We start from the raw sequence: 12,251 nt of genomic DNA on the forward strand, positions 1-12,251 counted from the left end.
AACATATTGAATGATGTCAGTAAAGTGTTCGATGGGTGTGTGAAATTTTCCTACTGTTTTGACTGAAAAAGAACGAGCAGGTTGTTTTGCAGACCGGTGGAGTCCAGCATTTGGGGTAATTGATCATTTTGGGTTTTCTTGCATATACAGTGTGTTAAAATGTTGCCATATGTTATCTTCAAGATTCAAACAAGTGCAATGTCTAACTTCTTTGAAAAAGCAGAAGAGTTTCTATTCATTGTTTGATTGTTTTCCCTGTGGGATTTCAACCGAGAGAGTCATGGCCAAGTATCAGTTTTGGGTGAAGCAGGTTGAGGGGATATTGGGCCAGGAACTCAGCTGTAATTCCAGCCTTTGTTTAAGGTCAGACATCCTGTTATCTCTCTATTTCTATTAGGGATCCCTGTGCCCACTTTTATAACGCAAACGACTTTTGTGAATTTGTTCCAGCCAGTGTCATTAATAATTACCAATTAACACGAATATCAAAACAATGTTTGAAAGCGGAAATAAAACAAGATGCTTGTTGCAAATCCTCAGCAGATCAGGCAGCATCTGAGGGGGGAGGGTGGGGGGGAGACAGTCAACATTTCAGGTTGATGACCATACACCAGAACTGGGAAAGGTTGGAGATGTAATAGGTTTTAAGCAAGTTCAGAGGCAGGGAGAGGCGAGGGAGAAAAGAACAAATGGGTATCTCTGAAAGGGTGGAGTGCAGGAGAGATTCAATGGCAGAAGGGAGGCTTGGGCAGGTCAAATGGAGATGGAAACACAATTACGTGTAAATTGAGAGAGGTGGATACTCAGCGAGACCTTGGTGTCCTCGTGCATCAGTCACTGAAAGTAAGCGTGCAGGTACAGCCGGCAGTAAAGAAGGCGAATGGTATGTTGGCCTTCATGGCGAGAGGATTTGAGAATAGGAATAGGGATATTTTACCACAATTGTATCGGCATTGGTGAGGTCACACCTGGAGTATTGTGGGCAGTTTTGGTGACCTTATCTGAGGAAGGATGTTGTTGCTATGGAGGGAGGACAGCGAAGGTTTACCAGGCTGATTCCTGGGAGGGCCGGACTGTCATATGAGGAGAGACTAAATCGGTTAAATTTTATTCATTAGAATTTAGAAGAGTGAGAGGGGATCTCATAGAAACTCATAAAATTCCAACAGGATTAGTCAGGGTGGACTCAGAAAGAATGTTCCCGATGTTGGGGGAGTCCAGAACAAGGGGTCATAGTTTGAGGATAAGGGGTAAACCTTTTGGATCTGAGGTGAGGAGAAATGTCTTCACCCAGAGAGAGGTGAATCTGTGGAATTCACTACCACAGAAAGTATTTGAGGCAAAAACATTGCGTAATTTCAAGAAGGAATTCAATATCGCTCTTGGGGCGATAGGGATCAAGGGGTGTGGGGGGGGGATCAGGGAAATGAACGTGATTATCAGCCATGATCACAATGAATGGTGGTGCAGGATTGAAGGGCCGAATGGCCTCCTCCTGCTTCTATTTTCTCTGTATGTATCTAATGTGCGGCGGTTGCTGAATGTGGCGCTGACCCCTGCGGCCAGGCCGGTACCGGAGATAATTGTATCATTGGTCACGGAGAAGGTGTTCGGCTGGGTGGAGTGGGGGCACCTATTCGCGGAGTTGGAGAAGTTTGGGTTTGGACCTGGGATTGGGCCGTGGGTGCCGCCCTGGTTTCCAGTATTTGCACCAACACCTGGGGCTTGGGGTCTATTCGGTTCCATCGGGGTCCGAGGCTAACAGGAAGATCGGGCAATACGGCCACACTCTGTGGGGTCCTTATCCTTTTTCTTTTCTTTTTTTTAATGTATTTAGAATACCCAATTTATTTTTTCCAATTAAGGGGCAATTTAGCGTTGCCAATCCACCTTCCCTGAACATTTTTGGATTGTGGGGGCGAAACCCATGCAAAGACAGGGAGAATGTGCAAACTCCACATGGACAGTGACCATTACTCTTATAGGTCCTAGAAGTCCGTGCCCCCTTGGGGCGGTTCTTTCACCTGCCAGGTATCGATTGGGTCTCTCCCAATCGATATTTTCCAAACTCCCCAATCTGAGGGTCGTTCCTCGATGGGTGGGGCGGTCCCTACGGCTCTTTGTGTTGGTTGCTTTGGTGCCATTCTGTCTGGGCATCTACGGAAAAGTATCCATTGATACTTAAATGTTTCTATTGTGCGGGGTCTGGATCTGGATCACCTCATTACTATGCAGATCTGTTTCCCATTTGCACCTTTGGCTGAAACTCTGCACCTGGCCAGAAACTGGTTTCTGTACGTGCAGAATGCAAAACAGTCTTCTGCAAGCTGCTTGTCCTCACTAAGACTGTATTTCCCTGCAGCCTTAGCAGTTCTCCATTTTGTAGCCCAGTGTCCATCTTAGATGGCTACATCAGTCAACTATATACAACACCCAGTGGGGCAGAGCCACGGAAGAGCAACAATATATAACTCAGTGAGTAACAATGGAACAATCATTAACCGAGAATATATACAGCGCTGTAAGTAACAGTGCAACAACAGTGGAACTACAATAACAGTGGTTCACCACAGGTTCCTAGGCCCCAGGCCTCCACCCAATGAGTGAGACAAAAAAAAATCACCTGATCATGGTTAGCTCCTCCCCCTCTCCTGCCCCCTCCATACCTACTGCCTAACCCACCCCCCCGAAGCCAGCAGGCTGCCTCCTGCCTCAACTAACCCCCTGCCCCTCCCACAAATAACATTCTAGACTGATCGAGCCTCAGCAGACTGGTCCACCAAATTGCAGCTCTGGATAAATGTATCTATTCAATAGATTGATCACTACTGTAGATAAACGTAGCAGGTCATCATTCACAAAAAACAGAAGAAAAAAAAACCCAAAAAATAAAAAAAGTAAAAACAACAAAAATAATAAAAAAATCTTTTTTGCCTTTTTGGCCTTATTAAATTACCTATAGACCCTATAAAAGGTCTAAACTAGCCAGCATTAATCCAGAATGCAGCTTCGATTTAAACAACTTTAAGTCCAAACCTCCGATGACTTCTCCCACTTACTTTACAAGTCAATGCATTCATTTTTTTCCAAACATTCTCATTCACGTTTCTGTCCCCCTCCCTCTCTCTTTCTCTCTTCAAATTAAACCTTCTTGGGGCGCTGAGGGTCTTGAATTGAGGCCTAGTCAGAGAGGCTGCATTAAACCTCAGGAGACAATGATACACAGGCCACAATACACAGCTCCCGGTAAGTCCCAGCCGGGTCTTAACAGGTCGGGGCTGAACTGGCCGACCTTATATACAACATAGATTGAGTTTCCCTGTCCCCTTAACGAGTCTGATGATCACGCTCCAGCTCGAGGGCGGGGGTGGGGAGGGGACGGGGGAGGATGGTGGGGGGTGGAGGGGGGAGGTGAGTCTACCCTACCCCAACATCTCCCCAAACATCTTCCAATAAAATGGGAGTTGGGCCTTCCACCCCCTCTGTCACCCCCACAATCCAAATCCTTCAGATTGTCCTTCAGCGCTTTATTCACATCGGCCGTCAGAGCCGCTTCCGCTTCCAGAGAGGAGATCTGGGGCGGGGTCGGAGAATCGCCGGCGGGCGGCATGAATCCCACCCCGCGGCTCCGACGCCGGCTGCCGAATTCTCCAGCACTGTTTTTTTGTCGGGGGTGGGGATTGCGCCGCGCCGGCCGGGGTTAACAGCGGCGACCCCCCCGGTGATTTACGAAGGACCAAGCGGCCGCCCGTTTTTGGCCAGTCCCGCCGGCGTGCATTAGACCAGGTCCGTACCGGCAGGACCTGGCCCTGAGGGTGGCCTGCGGAGTCCTCGGGGGGGGGGAGGGGGGATCTGGCCCCGGGTGGGGCCCCCACAGAGGCCTGGCTCGCGATTGGGGCCCACCCATCTGCGGGCGGGCCTGTGCCGTGGGTGCACTCTTTCCCTCCGCGCCGACCTCTGTAAAGCTCCACCATGACCGGCGCGCAGAAGAAACCCCCTGCGCATGCGCAGGAAACACACCACCGGAAGCCAACCTGTCACAAAGCTGACCAAATCCAACAACACTACACATGTTTTCTCAGTAATATAACTCCAGTAAAATAGGGACCTTTCCTGGGACACGTTTACTGGGATGCAGAGAGAGCACAACTCAGTCAGTAAATTCACACTCCGATAGATGAGGGACATCCTTAATCTGATCATTGTGACTGAATAAATTGGAGTGGGAATTGTGCTGGACGTACAGCTGAGTGACTCGGTCTGAGTGCTGATAGCTGAGTGCAACCTATAAAGTGACACTTTCTCCATGTCCTCACTTCTCAGTATTTTGCTCAGAGAATCCAAGCCTACAAGCCCCGCACCAGAACAACAGGTTCCTCAAACCCCTCACACGTTGGACAACAGCAAAATATTTGAATCAGCAGCCGAGGCTTCTACACCGTATTTGCATTTGCTGAGCTAATCTGGGTGTAACCATCCCGAGAGCTGAATAAAAGAGGCAGAGCCACGATGGGACAAACATCGATCACTCGGAGGAAACGAGACGTCATGGAGTCCCCGAAACTCACTGCGATCCTCATCGTGCTCGGAGGTAAGTGATCACCTGGAGACCTCAGGGATGTGCTGCAGGAGAGGGGAGAACAGCAAGTGAGGCAGCACCAAAACTGGGGGGAATTCAGATCAGGGAAGTTGTCAATGAGAAAAAAGTTAAAAGAAATGTGAAAACCTGTCCTGGGAGTGTTTGATGGGGACAGTGTCGAGGGAGCTTTACTCTGTATCTAACCCCGTGCTGTACCTGTCCTGGGAGTGTTTGATGGGGACAGTGTCGAGGGAGCTTTACTCTGTATCTAACCCCGTGCTGTACCTGTCCTGGGAGTGTTTGATGGGGACAGTGTCGAGGGAGCTTTACTCTGTATCTAACCCCGTGCTGTACCTGTCCTGGGAGTGTTGATGGGGACAGTGTCGAGGGAGCTTTACTCTGTATCTAAGCCCGTGCTGTACCTGTCCTGGGAGTGTTTGATGGGGACAGTGTCGAGGGAGCTTTACTCTGTATCTAACCCCGTGCTGTACCTGTCCTGGGAGTGTTTGATGGGGACAGTGTAGAGGAAGCTTTACTCTGTATCTAACCCCGTGCTGTACCTGTCCTGGGAGTGTTTGATGGGGACAGTGTAGAGGGAGCTTTACTCTGTATCTAATCCCGTGCTGTACCTGTCCTGGGAGTGTTTGATGGGGACAGTGTAGAGGGAGCTTTACTCTGTATCTAACCCCGTGCTGTACCTGTCCTGGGAGTGTTTGATGGGGACAGTGTACAGGGAGCTTTACTCTGTATCTAACCCCGTGCTGTACCTGTCCTGGGAGTGTTTGATGGGGACAGTGTCGAGGGAGCTTTACTCTGTATCTAATCCCGTGCTGTACCTGTCCTGGGAGTGTTTGATGGGGAGAGTGTAGAGGGAGCTTTACTCTGTATGTAACCCCGAGCTGTACCTGACCTGGGATTGTTTGATGGTCAGATTGTGAAACTCACTCCCACAGGAAATGTTTGATGGGAATATTATTGATGGCTTTGAGGTGAAGCTCGGTAAGTACATGAGGGTGAATGGAATGGAAAGTTACGCTGCGAGTGTTAGAGGAAGAGGGATGGGAGGAGCCTGGTGTGGAACGGATCCGGACAGGCAGAGAGATGTGTGATCACCAGAAATGGCAGGCTGTCAGTGCAGGAATCTCCTGTGGTTGTCCCCCTCTCGAACAGGTATATCGCTATGGATACTGTTGAGGGGAATAGCCTATCAGGGGAACACAGCAGCAGCCAGAGCAGTGGCTCTACGGCTGGGTCTGATGTTCAGCAGGGAGGGTCAAAGCACAGAAGAGCAATAGTCATTGGGGACTCTATAGTCAGGGGCACAGATAGGCACTGCTGTGAATGTGAAAGAGACTCCAGGATGGCATGTTGCCTCCCTGGTGCCAGGGTCCAGGATGTCTTAGAATGGGTCGCGGGCATCCTGAAGGGGGAGGGCAAACAGGCAGATGTTGTGGACATATTGGTACTAACGACATAGGCAGCAAGGGGGTTGAGGTCCTGCAGCAGGGGTTCAGGCAGCTAGGCTTGGGATTACTCCCTGAGCCACGTGTCAGTGAGGCTAGAAATAGGAAGATAGAGCAAGTAAGCACGTGGCTAAACAGCTGGTGCAGGAGGGAGGGGTTTCCGTTATCTGAACCACTGGGAGCTCTTCCAGGGCAGGTGTGACTATCCAAGAAGGATGGGTTGCATCTGAACTGGAGAGGCATAAATATCCTGGCCACGAGGTTTGCCAGTATCACACTGGAGGGTTTAAACGAGTATGGCAGGGGGGTGGGTACCGGAGCATTCGGTCAGAAGGTGAAATAATTGAGGGAGAATTAGGGAATAGGGCCAGTTTGGCTCTTAGGAAGAGCAGACAGGGAGATGTTGCTGAAAACAGTGGGACTGGTCGTCTGAAGTGCATTTGTTTTAATGTAAGAAATATAACAGGTAAGGCAGATGAACTTAGAGCTTGGATTAGTACTTGGAACTATGATGCTGTTGCCATTACAGAGACCTGGTTGAGGGAAGGACAGGATTGGCAGCTAAATGTTCCAGGATTTAGATGTTTCAGGCGGGACAGAGCGGGATGTAAAAGGGGTGGAGGAGTTGCGCTACTGGTTAGGGAGAATATCACAGCTGTACTGCGGGAGGACACCTCAGAGGGCAGAGAGGCTGTATGCGTAGAGATCAGGAATAAGATGGGTGCAGTCATCATGTTGGGGGTTTACTACAGGCCACCCAACAGCCAGCTGGAGATAGAGGAGCAGATAGGGAGAGAGATTTTAGAAAGGAATAAAAGCAACAGGGTTTTGTGATGGGGAGACTTTAACTTCCCCAATATTGACTGGGACTCACTTAGTGCTAGGGGCCTGGACAGGGCAGAGTTTGTAAGGAGCATCCAGGAGGGCTTCTTAAAACAATATGTAGAGATTCCAACGAGGGAAGGGGCTGTACTGGACCTGGTATTGGGAAATGAGCCCGGCCAGGTGGTAGAAGTTTCAATAGGGGAGTATTTTGGGAACAGTGACCACAATTCTATACGTTTTAAATTGCTGGCGGACAAGGATAAGAGTGGTCCTTGGGTGAATGTGCTAAATTGGGGAAGGCTAATTATAACAATATTAGGCAGGAACTGAAGAACATAGATTGGGGGAGGATGTTTGCGGATAAATCAACATCTGACATGTAGGAGGTTTCAAATGTCAGTTGAAAGGAATTCAGGACCGGCATGTTCCTGTGAGGAAGAAGGATAAATACGGCAAATTACGGGAACCTTGGATAACGAGAGATATTGGCGACTTCGTCAAAAACAAACAGGAGGCATTTGTCAGGGCTAGAAGGCTGGGAACAGACGAAGCCTGTTTGGAATAGAAGGAAAGTAGGAATGAACTGAAGCAAGGAGTCAGGAGGGCTAAAAGGGGTCACGAAAAGTCATTGGCAAATAGGGTTAAGGAAAATCCCAAGGCTTTTTGCACGTACATAAAAGCAAGAGGGTAGCCAGGGAAAGGATGGGCCCACTGAAGGACAGGGGAGGGAATCTATGTGTGGAGTCAGAGGAAATGGGCGAGGTACTAAATGAATCCTTTGCATCTGTATTCACCAAAGAGAAGGAATTTGTGGATGTTGAGTCTGGAGAAGGGTGTGTAGATAGCCTGGGTCACATTGAGATCCAAAAAGACGAGATGTTGGGCATCTTGAAAAATAGTAGGGTGGATAAGTCCCCAGGGCCTGATGGGATCTACCCCAAAGTACTGAAGGGGGCAGGAGAGGATATTGCTGGGGCCTTGACAGAAATCTTTGAATCCTTACCGTCTTCAGGTGATGTCCCAGAGGACTGGATTAACAAGGGGAGCAAGGATTATACAGTGAACGACAGGCCGGTGAGCCTTACTTTTGTGGTAGGGAAATTACTGGAGAGAATTCTTTGAGACAGGATCTACTCCCATTTGGAAGCAAATTGACATATTAGCGAGAGGCAGCCTGGTTTTGTGAAGAGGAGGTCGTGTCTCACTAACTTAATTGAGTTTTTCGAGGAGGTCACAAAGATTATTAATACTGGTAGGGCAGTGGATGTTGTCTATATGGATTTCAGTAAGGCCTTTGCGTAGGTCCCTCATGGCAGACTGGAAAACACGTGAAGTCACACGGGATCAGAGGTGAGCTGGCAAGGTGGATACAGAACTGGCAAGGTCATAGAAGGCAGAGAGTAGCAATGGAAGGATGCCTTTCTGATTGGAGGGCTGTGACTAGTGGTGTTCCGCAGGGATCAGTGTTGGGACCTTTGCTGTTCGTAGTATATATAAATGATTTGGAGGAAAATGTAACTGGTCTGATTAGTAAGTTTGCGGACGACACAAAGGTTGGTGGAATTGTGGATAGCGATGAGAACTGTCAGAGGATACAGCAGGATTTAGATCGTTTGGACACTTGGGCAGAGAGATGGTTGATGGAGTTTAATCTGGACAAATGTGAGGTAATGCATTTTGAAAGGTCTAATGCAGGTAGGTAATTTATAGTGAATGGTAGAACCCTCAAGAGTATTGACAGTCAGAGAGATCGAGGTGTGCAGGTCCACAGGCCACTGAAAGGGGCAACACAGCTGGAGAAGGTAGTCAAGAGGGCATACGGCATGCTTGCCTTCATTGGCCGGGGCATTGAGTATAAAAATTGGTAAGTCATGTTGCAGCTGTAAAGAACCTTAGTTAGGCCACACTTGGAGTATAATGTTCAATTCTGGTTGCCACACTACCACAAGGATGTGGAAGCTTTAGAGAGGGTGCGGAAGAGATTTACCAGGATGTTGCCTGGTATGGAGGGCATTAACTATGAGGAGAGGTTGAATAAACCCGGTTTGTTCTCACTGGAATAACGGAGGTTGAGGGGCGACCTGTTAGAGGTCTACAACTTTATGGGGGGCAGAGACAGGGTGGATAGTCAGAGACTTTTTCCCAGGGTAGAGGGGTCAATTACTGGGGGGCATAGGTTTAAGGTGCAAGGGGCAAGGTTTAGAGGCGATGTACAAGGCACATTATTTACACAGAGGTTAGTGGGTGCCTGGAACTCGCTGCCGGAGGAGGTGGAAGCAGGGACGATAGTGACGTTTAAGGGCCATATTGACAAATACATGAATAGGATGGGAATGGAGGGATACGGACCATGGAAGTGTAGAAGATTTAAGTTTAGATGGGCAGCATGGTCGGCAAACGCTTGGAGGGCCGAATGGCCTGTTTCTGTGCTGTACTTTTCTTCATTCTTTCTTCTTTGTTGGATTCTCCAAGCGGGCGACCAAGTTTTCCCGCTGGACTAGAATCACTCCGGGTCTGTGCTGGCACCAGGGGCAGTGCCCAGGAGTGATTCCCTCTCCCTCACTATATAAATGAATGCACGGTGGGAATCCTGTGGGATGCTGTCGGAATCCGGCTAGCGGGCCGCCAAGCGCTTTGACATCCTCTGTTTCACAGCGTACATTACATACTTACCGCCTTGACCCACCGCGGGGTGCACAGCTTCAGATCAACGCTTGAAAATACCCTCACCAATCCACACCCGCCTGAATCCCGACTGAGAGGCCTGGAGCATCCCGAGGAGTGCAGGAAAATCGGGTTTCCAGCCCGTTAATCAGGTTTCACTGGATGCTCATGCCCCATTTGCACCGCCCGCCAGCCCGGGGCGTGTAGCTCCCTGCCGCTGTGGGCGGGGTTCGGAACACCGGGCTGAATTCCCCAATTTTGAGGCTATGTCCGGAGCACGTGTCCAGTATTACGGCCAAAAGGTCGGCGCCGCCCCCGCACCGATGCTCCAGCCAGTAGGGGGCAGAGCAGCCGCACCACGTAAACCCCCGGCTTCCCCAGCAGATACGGACGGAGAATTGCCGGGTCCGTGGCCGCGTATTGCGCACGGTGACGGCCTACAGCTGTCACGCCGTACAACATGGTACCGGCCGCGCGTGGACAAGGCCTGCCAGATAGTGACCCTCTGTGACCCCGCAGCCCCGCCGAAGCTCCTGTCACCAGAGGAGCGTTACCCCCCCCCCCCCCCCCCCCCCCCCCCCCCCACCGCCGACTGTGGTGCCACTGGACACAGTCCGCAGCTGTCAACTGTGGTCTGAGTTGACAAAATCTCAGCCCACAAGTGATTCACGCCGTCGGGAAATCGGGCCATCGGGTGGGGGGGAGGGGGGGGGGAAGGGGGGGGGGGGCATCGGGGTGGGGGGGGGCATCGGGGGAGGGGGGGGGGGGCATCGGGGGAGGGCTTTCAGGTGTCGTCCTGAGGCCGTCCCAATAGCGTGCGCCGTCCTCACCGATGATGCCGTTTTGGAGGGGGCGGAGCATTGGAAGACGGGCGCCGCCCCCGATTTCGGCGTTAAAAGGGTGATTTTGGTGTCGGCAATAGGAGAATCCCGCCCATCGTGCGCTGATCTCGCTTTTCGCCCGGCACTTGATTCTCCGCTGGATCAGGAACCCCGTTACTGGTGGCGGGTGGTAGAGAATCTAGCCCGTGGAATTGTTAGGCCGAATGGCCTGGTTCTGAGACGCAGGAATCGCATTCAGCGATTGGCCGGAGAATCCGTTTCTCCACCTAAATCAGGGGCGGAGCCGTTTTTCAGATGCTCCGCCCCCTCAAAAACAGCGTAATGGCTGAGTACGCCGCACGCCATTGGGACGTCCTCAGGATGTAACCCGAGACCCACCCCCGATGCTCCGCTCCCAATTGGCCGACATCCCGACGGCGTCGGTATGGTGTGCTCACAGTTTTCTGGGACCTCGCCTGGGGTCTGCAGACTGTGTCCAGCGCCGCCACAGTTGTGGGGGGGGGGGGGGGGGGGGGGGGGGGGCGGTGGACCAGGGGTGGCAAGGGTGATACAGTGGGGCACTATCTGGCAGGCCGGGTCCGCGGGTGGCCGGGTCCATGTTATACGGCGCGGCTGCCGCAGGATGCACCGTGTCCATGCGCGGCCAAGGACCCGGCAATCCTCCATCTGTATCTGCAGGGGAAGCCGGGGCCTTTGTGTGGTGCGGCTGCTAGCCCCTCCCACTGGGCGGAGCATCGGTGTGGGGGCGGAGCCGACTTTTTCATTGTCAAACTAGACACATGCTCCGGACATAGCCTCAAAATCGGAGAATCCAGCCCACAATCTCCGCTGGATTCACCAATATTCCTTTGCAGCTTCTGCTTTCTAAATCGGCGTGTTGTTAAATTGTCTCCCTGCTCACTCTGTACCAGGGCTTTTCTGACATAATGATTTATTTTGTTTTCCTCTTGTAGCAATTTGGATCCCTGTTCAGGGATATGTCCGAATCATGACGAACGTCGAAAGGATTGTTCACTGCCTCGATCCAGCTCTCCCGTACCATCTCGACAGTAACTACGGCTGTTTCTGTAGGGTTGGAGTAAATGGAAACCAGCCAGTGGATGAGATTGACAGGTAAAATGAGACGATACTTGTGTAAAAAAACTCTCTCCGTGAAGCCAAGATGGGGATGTTTGCGCTGGCTGAGAATCAGCAAGGTTTTACTCCGGTACAAAGCAGAGAGAAGACATTCCTCAGAAAGACAGAACTTGCCTCTCTATAGTCCTGATCACTGCCTCCAGGTAGAAGCCAATTTGTACACAGCACGATCCCACAATAGCTATGATATAATGACCAGGTTGATCTATTTTCCTGACGTTGGTTTAGGGATAAATACACCTTGTGCGGTTTGTCACTGATACCCTGGGCACGATTCTGCCAACGGGAGACTAAGTGCCGATGCCGGAGTGAAAACCAGAGTGTTTTACTCCGGCGTCGGAGGCCGCTCCTCGTCCCCTATTCTCAGTGGGCACCGATCGCGGGCCAGACCCCCACTGTGCACCCCCCTGGTGCTCGATCCTCCCTCTCCCCCCCTCTCCACAGGCCGCACACACAGCGTTCGTGCGTTGTTCACGCCGGCAGCGATAAGGTGCGGTTGGCGCCAGCGTGAACCGATCGTTTTGGGTCAGCCGCTCTGCCCGTCTGGGCCAGAGAATCGCCACTCGACTGTTAGAAATGGCGAGCGGCCTTTCTCCGAGCGGCCTGTCGTAAAACGCGGCACGCGTTTTGAGGGGGGGTGGGAGAATCGCGTGAGGGTGCCAGGGCGGCGTGGTGGTAATCGCCCGGCACTCCCACAATTCTCCCACCCGGCGTGGGGGTCGGAGAATCGTGCCCCCTGAT

At 51.4% G+C, this 12,251-nt stretch overlaps 1 protein-coding gene across 1 annotated transcript in view; it reads left to right on the forward strand.

The window, feature by feature from the left end:
• LOC119957946 (basic phospholipase A2 nigexine-like) overlaps positions 1-12,251 on the forward strand; it is a 28,033-nt gene continuing 15,782 nt past the window's right edge. Inside the window, exons 1-3 of the mRNA XM_038786167.1 lie at positions 1-115; positions 4,324-4,591; positions 11,327-11,486. Of these exons, the coding sequence (XP_038642095.1) occupies positions 4,510-4,591; positions 11,327-11,486 (242 nt within the window). The 5' untranslated portion in view covers positions 1-115; positions 4,324-4,509. The remainder of the gene's footprint in view (positions 116-4,323; positions 4,592-11,326; positions 11,487-12,251) is intronic.

The sequence above is a fragment of the Scyliorhinus canicula genome, chromosome 27 (assembly GCF_902713615.1).
Source record: "Scyliorhinus canicula chromosome 27, sScyCan1.1, whole genome shotgun sequence".
Lineage (NCBI taxonomy): Eukaryota > Metazoa > Chordata > Chondrichthyes > Carcharhiniformes > Scyliorhinidae > Scyliorhinus > Scyliorhinus canicula.